The following is a 17,553-nucleotide window of genomic DNA, read 5'->3' as shown; positions in this document are numbered from 1 at the left end:
ATTGAAAGATGATTAAATGGATGGGATCTAAACCCTTTTATAGACTCGAATAAGAACTAGCAGTCTAACTAAGAAATCATATATTTTTTCTCTCTAAAGTTATAACTAACTTTAAAGGGCTTAATTTATCTCTTAAAGCTATATCAAACGTTTAACAATTTTTAGAAATTAAAAATATATATAAATTTTAAACTTTAAATTTAAAATGAAATCTCTATATTGGTCCTTAAAAAATATATAGAAATTTTCAACTCTAATTTAAAATGAAGTTTGTAAATTGATCCCTAATCTTAATTTTGGTTGGATAGGGTAGTTCTACTTCTTCCCCATCACCTTCAGCTGTGCAAAAGTAATAATTAAGGGATTGTTGGAGGACCTCGGCTTCTTCCTCGGAGTCGGTTTCACAGAGTGTGGTGATGTATTCAGTAGCCTTCCCCGCAAGGTTACCTATGGATCGGAGTACAGCGGGCCCTGGCCTTGTAGCTCCTGCATAGGTGCGTTGAGGGTTGGGATATTGATAATTCGCCGATTGTGCTGAGGCTGGAAGATAGCATTTTGTGGTACAAGTGTTTGCCAGAGGTCTTGTGTAAGTGGTTGTTGGGGGGTTTCCTTGAGTAGATCCGAACCCTTGGGTCCCTCTCTTCGTTATTTGAAATTCTGTGACCTCCATAACGAAATTCTGTGACCTCCATAAAATCCTGTTGGAGGATTTGTTGGATGATGATTTGGGCGACTCTCTCACCTGGTTTTATAAATACAAGACGAATAGTATGGTTAAATAAGAGGATTTTAACGTCACCTCGATAGTCACTATCAATGACTCTAGCGCCGACGTGGAGTCCCAGCTTTAGTGCTGCATCGGACCATGTGGCTATACGCCCATAGAACCCAGAGGGGATGGCTAGGCAAAGGCCAGTGGAAACAAGTCCCCGTCCACAAGGTTCAATGGTGCATTCTTCATCTGCCATCAAGTCATACCCAGCTGCCTCTTCTAATTGTCTTTTGGGTATTTCCGCTATTCTTGTTAATCTTTTAACTTGGACCATGCTTTCTTCGATAAGCACTGTTATAGTGTGAGTTAAAAGTCTTTCTTCATCACTGGGAACCTCCTCGTCGTGGTTATTGTAGAGTGGTGGTCTTAGTATTGGTGCTGCTGTATAATTATGGAAACTTAAAGTTATACGTCCGTCCAGTAGATTACTGTTGTTGACCTCAGTTGATTGCATCGGGCTACTTAATTGTCTAGGTCTAATGACCCAGTTTAGCCTTTGAAGTTGTGCCGTGGAGTACCTCCGTCATGGTAACGCAACAATTCCATGACTTGTTAGGTAATCAACCACACCATTTACCTCATAAGCGAAGGCTATATTTGGGGTGTTTGATAATCTCCCGATAAGTCCTCGAGTAATCAGGAAGTTTGCTTCACCGTTGCGCCAAGGTTCATATCCACGTGTGAGGATTGAGAGTTGTATATTTCTAAAGATATCTCCAATTGTCATCATAATATCGGGAATAACATAAATTAGTTGGCTGCCCCTTGTTAGGTCGACTTCCATTGCTGCAATAACAGACCTGTCATCTTGCCATCTATTGTCTCTGGAAATTATAAGAGTCATCGTTCCTTCCTCTTGCCTGTGTAAGATTTGGATACATATCTGTAGCACTCCAAGGTGGATATATTGCATATGGCTACATCGTAGTTGATTAAAACTTTCTTCTTGTATAAAGGATCGGTCCACCTGATTGTTATTTAGGCATCAAATTGCCTCTTCTAACGAGTGTATGTAGACCCAATGATGAGCATCATTGCGTCTAGAGTGATATAATACTTCAGCGGTGTGATTGCTGCTCTTTCTCGCATTGAGAGTTGTAATTGAGCTTGAGGGTCAATTTGCTACTCAAGTGTATGTTGGGTTATAGCTCTGCCTGTTAGCCTTCTTCCAAATCTTTGCGTGGCTTGTTGAGCATTAAAAAAGCGTCTTTGATTCCGACGATACTCCCGAATCTGGTCTTCATCTAAAGGTGTTGTAGGAGGCTGTTCTTGCATTGTTTGAGTTCTTGACGTCATTGCTTTAGCTACAGTTTCTCCTTATCTTCCTTTAGTATTCTCAGGGGATCTTTGAATACTAGTAATTTGCCTTTCGCCTCCTTGGGCTTTTCAGATGGCCCTAATGAAAAATTGGAAAGCTTAGTAATTAATGATTCAGGTAATGAGGTTGTACCTTCAGTCCCCTTTTTCTAGTCTATTATAGTTTTGAGGTCAGCTCGAATGTCTTGTAGTGCTTCAGCAATTTGCACCAGTAGTTGTATTTGGATGTTGTTTTGCTTTACTATTGCTGTATTGTTTGCAACTGTACTGGAATACTCACTGGGTTTGATAAACCCAAGGGTTGGCGGCTCAATCTGCTCAGTGGCTTGGATGGTTTCTTTGTAGGAATTTGTGCTTTTGGTGAATATGTAGTTCATCCAAAAAGTTACCTTTCAATTTTGGATAGTAACTGTTCCACCCTTTGAAGTCTTTTGTCAAGACTTGTCGTAAGCCGAGCAGTTTCCTTTTCGGATAATAAGCTTTGCTTCTCCTGTCGAGTTTGAGGCCTGTTCTCTGAAAATAAAGATGTTAATATTTCCACAGCGCCTCTAAGCTTCTCAATTTCCTGTTTCTGGTCTTGAGTTTGTTCTAGTAGGAGCTTAAAGTTTCTTAAGTGGACTCTACTTGATAAACAGATCCTATCGTAGATAACTGAAAGGTTATGAGCTAGTTCTTTGTTTGTTGGCTTAGTACTTGCTAGGTCAAGGTATTCCAAGTTCGAGATTTGTGAACTAGTATACCATTATTGTATTGCTTCCTCCCATCTCTCAGACATTAAGTTAGGTGCTAGTACCCTCTGGTTTTCCCTCTCTTGCTAAGGAGACTGTTATCTCACCTTTTTAGTGGGTTTACAGGTTTCCTACCCATGCTTCCACCGTACATCTGTTGATATTTGGGTTCCTTCTCAAGAAAATTACTTCCCCCTGGGTACTAGTATCTAACCCTTACTAGATCGGTCTTACCAAGGTCTTATTAGGTCCAACCTCTGTGCATTGTATAAGCGAACTCTATTCGAAAGAGCTTATTAGGTCCAGCCTCTATACCTTCCTATAAGTTATCAGTTAAGGTTTATAGGAGTACTTCAACAAGAAATGGTACCTATGTTCACGGCCTTTTACCCTGGAACCTTGAGGGTTTCTACACAGCCATAAGAACAAGCTCTGATACAAAAAATTTGGTATTCCTTCAAGGATTTACAGATAGTACCAACAAAGCAGAATTTATCAAAAACTTGCTAGGGGAGGCAGAGAAGTTAGCATGGATCTAATGGAGGATGTCCTACCCAAATGAGTATCAGGAACTCCTTAATAATGCGGACGGCTCAGCTGGTACGCAAAATATAATTTCACAAATAATAACTATTTTTATGCTAGAAGATCCATACCAAGGGTCTACAACAGTTCAAGAAGAAGCATATAGAGATCTGGAAAGACTGACATGTAGCAATCTCAAGGATATTATTCAATTCCTAAATGAGGACCTGAGGATAGCAGCAAAAACAAGAAGGCTATTTACCAGTCCAAAATTATCCGAAAAATTATGGGCAAAAAAGCCTGTAGACTTAGGGAGAAAGATAAAAGAAGCATTTGAAAAGAAGTACCAGGGAAACACCATCGGAGTAATTCCAAGGATATTATTCTCCTACAAATATCTTGAAAATAAATGCAAAGATGCTGCTTTCAAAAGAGCATTAAAGGACTTGTCATTCTGCAGTCAAATACCTATCCCAGGATATTATAAAACACTAGAAAAAAATACGATGTTAGAAAATCCAGAACATATAAGGGGAAACCTCACCCCTCGCATGCCAGAATAGAAAAGAAGAAACATTTGGTTAGAAATAAAAAATGCAAATGCTTCCTCTGCTTGTGAATGTCCAAATGAAAAGAAGAATGTAAAGAGAGTAGCCCTGTTTGAACAGATCAATCTCCTGGATGACTATGAGATAGTATCAGTTGAAGAAGGTGAAGACTTAAGCGATGCAATATATAGTATCTCAGAAGGGGAAGACAACATAGAAGACCTTCACCGAGGAGTTAATACCATGATATTACAAGAGAAAATCTTTATGCACCGAGAGGAATGAAGGTCATGGTGGATTGGGCCGAATTATGGACTATCCCAGAGACAGTTTGAATGCAAGCATCTTTGGGAAATCAATGAAGATTTAGATGGAAGCTATGAAAAATGCCACTGCTGCAAAAGAGAAACCCAAAAGAGGCACAGAAGACACGGCCCCTCATGTAGAACAACCATCTGTGGAATGTGCAACCTGTATTATTATAACAAGAGGACTCCGGTGGCACAAACCACTCCCTTAAGGTATGATCCTAAAGACCTGCTTAAAGAACAACAGGATTATATTTCTCATTGTGAAGAAGAAATAAGAAGGATCACTACAGCACTAGAAGCTAAGCAAGAAGAGAAAGAAGAGCACCAACAAATGAAACAGTAGGCGGTAGAAATGGCGGAAGAAAACCTGAGACTAAAGCACGAAATAGCAGCATGGAAGGCTAAATACAAGGAGCTTGAAGATGAGTCTATGGAGTTGGATAGCTTGATGCTTGAAAAAGAAGACTTACAAAAGGAGATAAAAAGTCTACAAGAAAGTCTGAAAGGACTCAAGGAAAAAGAAATCATAGACTTAGATTTGAACGTCTTACTAATGGAAGAAACACAGAAGGTGTTCTCCTTGGAAACACAGGAATTCCAAATACTCCCAATTTTAGAGTAAATGCAATCTTAGACACTGGTGCCACTACCTGCTACATTGACCAAGAATCAGTACCAGCATCTGCCCTAGAAGAAAATCCATTTGTGGTGCACTTCAGTGGCATTACTTCAAAAACCACTACAAAGAAAAAAGTAAAAGGTGGAAGGATGATTATAGGGGATAATACATTCAGAATCCCCTATACATACTCATTCCCAATGAAGCTCGGAGAAAATATCCAAATGATACTTGGATGCAATTTTATCATAGCCATGCAAGGAGGAGTTTGCATTGAAGGCAACACGATAACTTTTTATAAAAATCTAACAACAATAAATACTCTTTCATTTGTGCAGCAACTGCTATTGAAGAACTAGAATTAGAAGAGGATGATTATATTCAAATAAAGGAGCTGGTGAACTATTCCATCGGGTCAACGCAACAAAAGTTCCAAGAAAAGTTTAGTGACTTATTAGCCGAGTTAAAGGCTCAAGGCTATATTGGGGATGCCCCCTAAAACATTGGAGCAAGAACAAGATCCTATGTCATCTTGACATCAAGAATCCGGACTTCACTATTGAAGACCGTCCCCTGAAGCACCTCACACCAAAGGCAAAGGAATATTTCTCTAAGCATGTTAAGGCTCTACTAGATATTGGTGTTATACGCCCAAGCAAAAGTCGCCATCGGATGACAGCAATGATAGTCAACTCAGGAACCACAGTTAATCCGAAGACTGGTCAGGAGGTCAAAGGAAAGGAAAGACTAGTTTTCAATTACAAAAGACTTAATGACATCATCAATAAAGACCAATACAGCCTACCTGTGATAAATACCATCCTGAAGAAGGTCAGTAGCAGTAATATTTATTCAAAATTTGACCTAAAGTCAGGATTCCATTAGGTGGCGATGCACCCAGATTCGATAGAATGGAGCGCCTTCTGGGTCCCCGAAGGCTTATATGAATGGCTAGCAATGCCATTTGACCTTAGGAATGCACCTGTAGTTTTCCAAAGAAAAATGGATGGTTGCTTCAAGGGGACAGAACAGTTTATAGTAGTATACATTGATGATATACTGGTCTTCTCAGAGTCAGAAGAAAAGCATGAGAAGCACCTGCGAGTTATGCTAAAGATTTGGCAAGATAATGGGCTAGTCCTGAGCCCGACCAAGATGAAGATAGCGGTTAAAGAAATAGAATTTCTGGAGCAATATTGGGAAACAGAAAAATCAAGCTACAGCCCCACATAATCAAGAAGATTATTGAATTCAATGAAAACGACTTACAACGAAGAAAGGGCTTCGATCATGGTTGGGAATTCTTAACTATGCAAGAAACTACATTCCTAATCTTGGAAAGCTATTAAGTCCTCTATATGCCAAAACTAGTAATACTGGTGAAAGAAGGATGAACCAGCAGGATTGGGATCTAGTGAAGACAATCAAAGAAAAGGTACAAAACCTCCCAGACCTAGAAATACCCACAGAAAATAGTTTTATAATCTTAGAGGTTGATGGTTGTATGAGCAGTTGGGGAGGAATCTGCAAATGGAAAGTGGAGGAAGGAGATCCTAAATCAACAGAAAGGTTATGCGCCTACGCAAGTGGAAAATTTTGCCCAATTAAATTCACCATTGACGCTGAAATACACGCCGCAATGAAGACAATGGAGGCCCTAAAAATTTATTACTTAGATAAAAAAAGATTAATTATCCGAACGGACTGCCAGGCCATCATTAGCTTCTTCAAAAAATCAGCGCAGAACAAACCATCAAGGGTCTGATGGATGACCTTTATTAATTACATCACGGACAGTGGAATAGAAGTTACATTTGAGCATATAGAAGGGAAGGATAATCAACTAGCAGATTCCTTATCAAGACTAATCTCAATTCTTGTTATTACAAAATGGAAGGAAGAACATATGGACCATCTGGGCACCGTGGCGAGAGCTATTCAGGAAGTCCAGGACAGACCCAACGAGCGGATGATAGCGCAACTCAACAAAGCAATCAAGAAGACTATAACCTTGTTGAACAATACAAGGCAAAAGTCCAGTTCATTAGAACAGAGGCCCAGAAGGGAATCAGAGGAGATGTGCTCGAAGCAGCCGAAGCCGAGCTGGGCCGAATGCAAAAGGAAGCAGCCCAGCAGGCCATCAAAGTACTACAACAGTACAGAGAGATCCATGCAATCAAGTTATCATAATACAAGCGACAAAGCACAAAAAAAAATTGGTATGGCGACTGGTTACCAGTTGTCCAACAACAGGATAACTAGTTGGAAGTCGCCCTACATCTAACAAACGACACAGCAAGGAGAACACCAGCCTTCAGCATATAAGCATGGTGGACACATACACTACCTTTGTATAAAGTGTGAATTACTTAGTGCTGGCAAGCACTATCTTTGTGTAAAGTGTGAACTACTTTAGTGCTGGCAAGCACTACCTTTGTATATATTGTGAATTATTGGACTGAGCCTCTTGGAGCTGTCCAATTAAGGCAATAGGCTGAATCTTATCGGGGAGCTGTAAAGGAAGAAGATAAGGATTCGATGGGGCCCATAAGCGCACCCGATCCTTGCTTTCTTTCCAATAAAAACCCCCTATGTAACTCTTGCTAAATCATCAGATGAACTCTGAGGTTTACTCGAGTAGAGTGAAGTAAACTTTTAAGTTTCCCTACTTTCTAAATCAAGCTCTTACTTTCTGAATCAAGTTTGTATTTTTGTTCTTTGGTACTCATCTTGGTTTGGAAATTAGAGTCCCCTCGGATGGGTCTAGTGGCTAGCGCATGAGGTGTTGCCACAAGGAGGTCTGGGGTTTGAATCTCGGCAAAGCTAAGGTAAATACCTCCCTTATGTGCTAGTCACTATTCCAAAGGCTAGTAGCCGCCCGTGATTTACCTCCTCGGTGTTGGCCTTGAGACGGGTTGGCGGGGGCGCTGAGGGCGAGCATATTCGCCTTTTTTTTGCCACAATGGTTTGGAAATTAGAAGCACGCTACCGTGATTATTTTTGGTATCTGCACCACATTTCTTGTCATTTTTCCCTTGCAGCTGAAGTTTCAGTTCTTTCACATTCCAGGTTGAAAATGAGGAACTTGCCAAGAAAGTTGATACCCTAGTTGCTGAAAACACAAATCTCCGATCTGAAATTAGTCAACTTATCTCAAGCTCTGACGCATTGCGAGCAGAGAATTCAGCTCTATTGGTATCCTTTATTGTCTGCTAGTAGTTTGTGCCATCAGTCGAGTCCGTTAAATTAAACTGCATTTTATTGGTCGAATCTAGAATAATCTGAATCTAACAATTGTTTCATGTTATGTGCAGGAGAAACTGAAGAATCTCCGATCAATCCACCCCGAGGAATCATCTCAACCTAATGTGGAGACTGAAGGTGCACCATCAATTGTTGCAGCAAACTTACTGTCGATGATCGATAAACCAAGTTCGATTAATCCGAGTGAAAATCTAGAAGCCGGAAGCACTGGCGACCCAAATGGCAAGCTTCAACAGTTTCTCCATACTAGTCCAAGAACAGACGCGGTTGGAACTGTACTGAGCATGAATCCGGTGACTATGATCAAGGGATTCTAGTGATCCTGTACAATCCTCTTTCTTCTCTTGTTTTTTTTCCCGGTTTGTGAGAGAATCCATGTAACTACCAATGCTGGAAGCTTTTCGAAATTCCAACTGCTGTGGATGATAAGAACTGTTGTAAGATTTATCTCAAAGTTGTTACCCTAACCATGAGCTCCTTTTTTAGCTTTATGGCGTCATTCTGCAACTGTGGCTGTGATTTGGATTGGGGTTTAGGGTTGAACTTCTCATGGTCTGGTGTACTATGGTCCGTATCTGGCATCCCATAAATGGGTTCAAGTTGGGTGTGCTACCTTCGTAAACTCGCAAATCAAGTCAGGGTCCCGGTTTGTGAGAGAATCCATGTAACTACCAATGCTGGAAGCTTTTTGAAATTCCAACTGCTATGGATGATAAGAACTGTTGTAAGATTTATCTCAAAGTTGTTACCCTAACCATGAGCTCCTTTTTTAGCTTTATGGTGTCATTCTGCAATTGTGGCTGTGATTTGGATTGGGGTTTAGGGTTGAGCTTCTCATGGTCTGGTGTACTATGGTCCGTATCTGGCATCCCATAAATGGGTTCAAGTTGGGTGTGCTACCTTCGTAAACTCGCAAATCAAGTCAGGGTCCATGTCAAACAAATCCTAAATGTGCTCGAATTGAGAAGTACCTTTTCGCAAACCAAGCCAATCACTATTTGAAGCTAGGGTTGTAAATGAGCCGAGCCAAACTTTGGAGTTTTCAAGCTTGTTTGATAAGGTAGTCGAGTCGAGCCTAGCTTAAAATGAACTAAACTTTTGAAATGAGTGTTCAAGCTTGTCTTGGTTTATTTTTTATGAGTTTGAGTTTGTTTGAAGCTTGGCTTGAGCTTGATTCGTTTAGATGTTATCAAGCTTTCAATTCAAGCTTGGCTTGAGCTTGGTTTGAGCTCGGTTCGTTTAGATGTTATCAAGCTCTCAATTCAACTCATTTGATTGTTTGAAAACTTTTAGTTGTTTGATTGATTATTGAGCTTGATAATTTAAATTTATTAATTTATTTTAGTTTATTATTTATTTAGCATATTGAAAAGAGTTTTATTAATGAATATGATTCTTGAACATTGTTCATGAACGTTGTTCACGAACATTGTTCACAAACGTTAACGAATTGAACACTTATATGTTCAAGTTTGTTTATTTAGCTTAACGAGCTCTTCAAGCTTGTTTGTTTAATTAATTTTAGGTATGTTGAATAAACATAAACAAGCTTTTACCAAGCCGAACACCAAATTTATTCACGAACGTTTAATTTATTTATAACTCTATTTGAAGCTTCTATTAGTTTGGGGGTCCTAAGGTAGAGTCAGATCATTGAATCTGTTATATTATTTTAAGTCTACCAAGTTAAATTTTAAAAAAGTTAATATTAGTTAAACTAGTATTTATTATCATAAATCAACCAAGGGGAAGTTTAGTATAACAATAAAATATTTGTATATTTTCGTTTTATGATTATTTTAAATTTAATAATGCAAGGAAAGATTTAATGTGGTCTCATCCTTCTCTAAAATATCATATTAACGTTCACCGAGTTATCCTTTATCATAGATTTACTAATTCTTAAATTTTATGCAAATGGTAAGTAGATTGCTGACTAACAATGGGAAAAAAAAAATACAGTGTTTGGAAAGAATGTTTCACTTTGGAAATCAATAAATTAGAGATTTGTGTGTTTTTATTTCATGATTATTCCAAATTTAACGTGCTATGGTAGATTCTGACCCTTCCCAAAATATCATATTCAACCTGAGTTTCTGTATCGAATTATATTTTATTATAAATTAACTAATTCTTAAATTTCTATCTACATAATCTTCTGAATCTATACCCTTGGTCTGCTACCAGGGTTACTCATTGATGGGATCCCATAAATTTCACCTGTATAATATAATATGTGGAGTCCATAAAATCCTACTAATAAATGGAATGATCCAACTTCTGGACTGTAAGTAAATTATTGAAAAAATATAGTATTTGGAAAGAAGGTTTCACTTTGGTAATTAATAAATTGTAAATTTGTATATTTTCATTTATGATTATTTCAAATTTAATGTCCCTAAAATATCATATTAACGGAAGTTTGGTGGATCGATCGAATTATCTTTTATCATAAATGAATTGATTCTTAAATTTCTATGCAAATGGTAGATTACTGACTAATAATGGAAAAACATGGAAAAAACAATGCAGTTTGGAAAGAAGGTTTCACTTTGGAAATTAATAAATTACAGATTTGCATATTTTCGTTTTATGATTATTCCAAATTTAATCTGCCAAAAATATTTAAAATTTTTAAAATTATGAAAAAAAAAACACATTATTAGGTAGGTTGAGGATCTTACTATAAGTTCGAAATAAACCACGGGGCCCACCTGAAAACTGATTATGTACTGGTGTGCAAGATTGGGGCCCTTTTTAGGGAATTAATCTCACGTGGCGTGATCTCCGCCTTCATGTTAATGCGCTCCCTCTCTCGCCCCCCTCTCCAAGAAAGTTAAAATTTCATTGCACCCCTCAAAATTTATTATATTATTTTGAAGTACCTTTTTAGAGCCACAATGTCCGTGAGTAAATTTAATATTTAGCTTTATAGAAATTTATTTCAATCGGTTTAACATATAAAAAGTTAATTAAAATAAATAAATTTAAATAATTTATTAAATTAAAAGAATAAATTTAAATCTATTTATATTATTCGTTAAATATTAACTACAAAAGTTAATATTCATAAATAAAATTTATGAATCGATTAATAAAATTCTTATAAACTTTATAAATAAATAAATTCTCATAATATTAAAATTTCAAACTTATAAAAAATAAATTCAATCTCAAACTCAAACAATTATTAATAACATAGTTTATTTTAAATTCTACTTATATTAGTTTATCAAATAAAATTGAAAATATAAACTACTTTATTTATTTATTTATTAATTATTAATTGGTATATCCTGTTTTTCGAACTAATTAATTTTAGGATGATTCCTTAATTAAATAGTTTGAAGCCCTAGTTTCAGAATGAACTAAATTATGGGGCCAATTGTAATTTTTCTCATTAAAATCCCGGTCGTTATTTTCTTCCTATGTTTTTCTTTTTTCTTTTTTCTTTTTAGAGAGAGAGAGAGAGAGAGAGAGAGAGAGAGAGGGAGAGAGAGCTTGGAAAATGGCAGGCTGTTCGAGAAGCGGGTTGCCCAAGTGGATGCCCGCCGCCACCAGGGTAGAGTTCGACGGCGGCTCGTCTGGAAATGTACCAGAGTCGGACTCCCACTCCACCTCGTCCCCGCAGCCGCCCTCCGCTTCTCGTCTCGGCTCAGCTTCGTCCGACTCTCAGACGGGGTTCGGGGAGAGGGCGCTCTCCGCCGCGGGCGCCGCCGTGATTTCCGCCGTCCTTGTAAATCCCCTCGACGTCGCAAAGGTGAGATTTTGACTTCGTTCGTTGTTTTTTTTTCATCTGGCGTTTTCCGTTTCTTCGTTTTTGCTCGCTCCTTGGCGTTGTCGTCTGTGCCATGTTTTTTTTTCCCAACGCTTTTGGTTCTGCGCATCGATTCTTGATTCTTCATTTTGTGTGTCTTATTTTCCCGTCGTTTCCAATTGAGTTTCTGGTGGAATCAAGATTGGTTCTTTCCTTCCGGTTTTTTGGAATCATTAAAAGCTTCCTGTTTTGTAAACGCAGACGAGGTTGCAGGCGCAGGCAGCTGGAGTCTCATATTACCCTACGCAGCATCAGTATGAAAGGCGCTTTGCGTCTCTTGGTCCAAGCACAGTATGGTGTTGCCTGTTTTACTATGCCACTATCTGAGTCTTCATTGTCTAATTTTGATTTATCATTCAACTCATGATGCTAATACTTACATCTGTTCTTTTCCATTAATAGGCTCATACTTACTAAGATGTGCTAACTCTGTTCTAGTTGATACCTCAAACCGTAATTGGTTGCAAGGATCATTTGATAATTGGTTGGATTGAGCATTTCTGTTTTTGCATTCATCTATATGGTTAATGACTGTAGCTGATACTTTGTAACTCCAAGAGATGCTTGAGCTTACGATATCGGCTGATGTAATCTGGTTACCAAATTTTCTACTATTGAGAACTCCATTATAATGCATTGAGCATTTCCTGGTTTAATATCATTTTGGTGTGATACCGGCCTTTATGCTAAACATTGACATTTTCACAAGAGAAAATTCTTACAGATTTGCTTTTCAGGATAGAATTGCTAAAGGGCATTTTCTGTTTTGTTTTTGATTTTCTTGAATGCATCTCTCTGCTGACTATTGACATCTTTTACAGTACTGTGTTTGTCTTAATCATCTGATGTCTCATGGCTGACATAAATTTGATAATGTACTCAGATGTTTTCGGATTTAAGATGCTCCCCATCCTGCACCCGGGCTGCGATATTTGGCACTGAATCAGTTTGCCCTCCTGATTGCTTCCAGTACAAGGGAACAATGGATGTCATCAATAAAGTTGTTAGGCAGGTAAGTACACTTAATTAACACAAATATAATCATTTCTTTGCAAATCTTCCCCATTATGCCATTCTATCTACTTTTAAAAACAACAGGAAGGCTTTGCTAGATTGTGGAGGGGTACAAATGCAAGTTTAGCATTGGCTGTACCAACTGTGAGTTTCCAATCTCATTTCCAAAACAGCAGCATAAAAGTCCATGATTATATTGTGTTACTCTTTTTTACTTATATTTTTATATTATATCAGAATTACCCTCTAAATAAATGATCTCTTTTTTTTTTTGAACTTACCTTCATACTATACCTTCAGCTTAATTGTCTCCGATCTTCTGGGCATCCAACATAGATGTTTAAAATTTAAATTGATTTTAGCTCACACAACTTAACTATTAGATTATTTATTTATTTTTAGCTTGAATTTGTCAAATAAATATTCAGTTTTGAACTATATTTGCAATTAACCAATTATGCATTGTGCAATAAGTTTCTATGTTGCTGCTCTTGGATAATTTCTCAAGCATAGATTTTAGATATGGCATGTACTTTAGATGGTTTTGGCAAATCTAGCTTAAATTTTGATTTGTAACAAGTTTATTATATAAACTTCCACCTTTATAACCAGCATATATCATTGTCAATTTACAATTATCTGTTAGCCATGCAAGCTAGTAGCGTGACAGTTTTGGGTATGTCAACATGATATTTTGATTTGTAACAAACTTAGCTCAAATTGATTTCTAAAATTTCTAATCATGTACTTCCAACTATTTCATTTGTGTTACCGAGTGCCATTTTACACTGCACTCTTAGCAATGCCAGCTGATAAATCATTCTGTGTTAGCTCAATGAGGTCGTGCCATGTGGTGCCTACATGATTCCATGATGTTGGGCATCTTTTGAATATTCTGACTAAATGTTAGTCTCTTATAAAGTTGACGGCGAGTCAAATTTATTAAAAGTTAAAGTTCAGGCTAGATTGAATGACATTTGCAAGTTTTAATACAGACCATTTTATGATGGAGTACGAGCTCAATCCTTGAGAATTAAAGTAACAAAGCACTCAAATTCAGCAAAGATAGTATACTACTTTATTGTGCATGCTAGAAAGAGAAAAGAAACAGATCATCCTATGTATAATTGGCTTTTTATTTAATGAAATATTGAAATCTGAAGTTTGTGCATCATGAAATTTGTTGAGACGTTACTTTTTTGCTGAATAAATTAATCATAAATTATTATTATTTCCTACATGGATCTGATAATTTTCTACTTGGATTTATGTGTAATACTTTCCTGATTGGACTTTACTTGTAGGTAGGAATATACTTACCATGCTACGACATATTCCGCAATTGGATTGAGGAGTTCACTGTCTGCAATGCTCCAATTTTAACACCTTGTGTCCCTTTATTTGCCGGCACACTTGCACGCTCATTAGCATGTATTTCTTGTTCACCAATTGAGCTCGCAAGAACACGCATGCAGGTAAATCATATACTTTAGTTGGTCGATTCACTATATTAAATCTAATGCTTTATAAAAATAAGAAAAATATCATATCATCCCAACTATTTCGTGCCTGTCCAAATGCATCTTACTCTCCATTGAGATTTATGCTAGGCTATATCAATACTAATATGCTAATCAAGCATTTTTGTTTTCTATTTAACATTTTTTCCATCTCCCTTGACTGTTATACTTGTCGCTATAATTAGTCCAATTCTCTCAACTTTAAAATTTGTCGGTTGCCTTTGAATGTTCAACCTATCAAACTCTCTTAATTATACTTCTTCTTCTTCTTCTTATTATTGTTACATATTGATGTTTGATTACCATAGTTGTATCGCTTAGCTGGTCTCTATGCATTCGTCATAATTCTAACTTTTAACCTTGTCATTGGATGGTTAACATTCGTGCTTATTGATCAGCATAATTTATTACATATGTATTTATTGCTAGGAAGAAGTCTTCTGATGGGGCTTTGTAACATTTTACTAAAGACAAACTGTTGAATATCAATATGCAAGTTATGTATAAATGCAGCCATTTATCCATGTGCTGCTTGTTTTTAGCTTGAATTAGGGTGTTTTCATTGAATTTATTTACCAATGAGCTATGAATCAACTAAGACCAAGTCTCCACTGGTTGATCTTTCCTCTACTTGCTTTCTATACTGCAAAGTCAAGTCATAGATATGAAAATTGAAAGTCAATTGTTGTAACATCAGGCATATAAAGAATTGAGACCTGGAGTGAAACCCCCTGGAATATGGAAAACACTAGTTGGAGTTCTATCTTCTGTTGGTACAAATGACAACCATAACTGTAAGTTGATAGATTCTTGTTTTCCATTACTCTATAATTCTCATCAGGAAGCCATGTGTGTGTGAGTTGTAAAATATACGTAATTTCTTTTTGTTTGTCAAAGACCAGAAACTGTTTTCTGAATTACCTGTTGAATTCGTGTTGAATTGGAATTGAATTGAATATTGTAGCAAGATGCATCTCAAGATATTTGATATTGATTCTTTTTAAATTGATCGACTCTTAGATAGATACATGTGATAATTGTCAAAATGTGTTGAGGGAATGTTCTTTTATCAATACAGTTGTGCTGATTGAAGATTGGATTCTTGTCTTGGAAAGTTGTATTAGTCTATGTTATTAAAAGTTAGTTATAGTTTTAGGGATAAATAAACTTTTTTAGTGCCTTATTGTTGCAATGCATTTGTAATTATGATAATGGCTTATTGGATATTTCTGTTGTCTTATTTTCTCAATAAATCTTAATTATGAAACTTGCAAGATGACTGATTGAGACTTTTATACTTCTGAAAACAGTGCGAGGATATCGCGTCCTGTGGACAGGTATGGGAGCACAACTAGCCCGTGACGTTCCCTTTTCCGCCATATGCTGGCCAACTCTTGAGCCGGTATGTTCTATCAGCAGTAATCATGCACTTCTTGTACCGGGTTTATGAGTTTGCAGGTTGTTTAGAAATGCTTATGTTGTTTTATGCTTTGCACTTGTTTCATTATATAGATTCGTCGAAGATTACTTTCAGTAGTCGGTGATGAAGGTAATGCCGCTAGTGTTTTAGGGGCAAACTTCTCAGCTGGTTTTGTGGCTGGGAGTATTGCTGCTTTCGCCACATGCCCTCTCGATGTCGTGAAAACGCGGAGGCAAATTGAGGTTTGGTCTCAGAATCCCTATCGATCTTTATAAATCATGGCGATTTTTTTACCGGAGTTGCACAAAATACCTCTCGATCAGTATTCATGCTAATTCACTTTTATCCTGATTCGCATTCCAGAAGGATCCATCAAGGGTTCTAAATATGACGACGAGACAGACATTGGCAGAGGTTTGGAGGTGCATCTCTTATTAACATTGTTCCTTGAGAAATGTTTGCATATCCAAATAACTACTCGTATTGAAATAATCACCACTTGAATTCATCACTTCATCGATGCTTGAATAAGAAACCGTCAAATTGAATGACCTTCTTCAATGTATGCAGGACTGGAGGCTTGAAAGGTCTCTTTACCGGTGTAGGCCCTCGCGTCGGTCGAGCAGGTCCTTCTGTCGGCATCGTAGTCTCCTTCTACGAAGTTGTCAAATACATTTTACATCAAAGGAACGCAGACTCGTGAAAAAAGTAAGATTGCCTGATATGCAAGTCGATGCTCATGGATCTTCGAAGGTTGCTGCGCAAAGAATTGCTTCCCTCAAACTCGCTAACCTGGCCATCAATGGTTGTCTTCTAACCATACCGCAAAATAGAATAAGATGTCCCAGTTTTGTCGGAAATTATATTCGATGACAAATTTTGCGCATCTGTTTATGTTCTTGCGCCGATGGATGCTTTGCTTTGTCGTCGCATTATCGCTCAATTCTATCGCGTAAAAAATGGCGATGAGCCGATTTTGTTGATGAAAACATTGTTGTCGTTCATAATCATGCTACATTGCTACCGCTTCTGTGCACTGTGAAGGCTGAATTTATGTCCATGTCGATACAGAGAAAAAGATCTCGCTTCTACGCCGAGCTCTAAAAGACTCTTCCTTTTTGAGATCGATTAACGAGCTTCAAAGAGAGTCGAAAAGAGGAAGATGGCAAAATCTTAAAGATCTTATTCGAATAACAACATCAAACAATTGTCTCACTCGATCTGAATTCGACCATGAACTGATGAACACACGAGATCACGAACAAAGTCATTCGCCGATAATCTCACCAAAGCCCACATCAATCAAACTCGTATACATCTTCTCATATCACACACATAATATTTGTATACATGCACATACATACAATTCAGTTCAATACATCATTGGCTCCGGCATTGTCGGATGGAGGCCAGACAAAGGCTCCGATCGCGAAGCCCCTCTTGTCGGCAAGGTCTCCGGCGACCGGAAGTCCATACTGCACCAGCAAGCGGTCCAGCTCCCACTCCGGCATGGCCTCGTAGTCATCCTTGTTGTAGCGCGGGTAGTGCACAGGCAAGTGGAAGCCGCCGCCGCCGCCATCGCTGCTGCTGGTGAAGAAGTTGGCTGAGTTGTGATCTAGCTTTGCTACCATGGCCTCCATTGCCGTCTCACTAAGGAAAATCCATATATATATATATATAAAAGTGACGAGAGAAGGG

General features: G+C 37.8%; 2 protein-coding genes across 2 annotated transcripts; both read left to right on the top strand.

Moving 5' to 3' along the window:
* The first annotated feature begins 7,446 nt into the window (after positions 1–7,446).
* LOC122003848 (G-box-binding factor 3-like) lies at positions 7,447–8,556 on the top strand. Its single transcript, XM_042558844.1, has 3 exons — positions 7,447–7,648; positions 7,890–8,015; positions 8,135–8,556. Exons 1-3 carry the CDS (start codon positions 7,598–7,600, stop codon positions 8,399–8,401), a joined length of 444 nt encoding a protein of 147 aa, XP_042414778.1. The 5' UTR covers positions 7,447–7,597; the 3' UTR covers positions 8,402–8,556.
* A 2,983-nt stretch (positions 8,557–11,539) lies between these two features.
* LOC122006076 (mitochondrial carrier protein MTM1-like) lies at positions 11,540–16,880 on the top strand. The gene is made up of 10 exons (XM_042561410.1): positions 11,540–11,844; positions 12,103–12,192; positions 12,785–12,913; positions 13,000–13,059; positions 14,220–14,390; positions 15,133–15,229; positions 15,746–15,837; positions 15,948–16,097; positions 16,219–16,277; positions 16,426–16,880. Exons 1-10 carry the CDS (start codon positions 11,593–11,595, stop codon positions 16,556–16,558), a joined length of 1,233 nt encoding a protein of 410 aa, XP_042417344.1. The 5' UTR covers positions 11,540–11,592; the 3' UTR covers positions 16,559–16,880.
* The last annotated feature ends 673 nt before the right edge of the window (positions 16,881–17,553 follow it).

Source organism: Zingiber officinale, chromosome 7B (assembly GCF_018446385.1).
Source record: "Zingiber officinale cultivar Zhangliang chromosome 7B, Zo_v1.1, whole genome shotgun sequence".
Lineage (NCBI taxonomy): Eukaryota > Viridiplantae > Streptophyta > Magnoliopsida > Zingiberales > Zingiberaceae > Zingiber > Zingiber officinale.
This window is presented reverse-complemented; position numbering and strand designations above follow the sequence as displayed.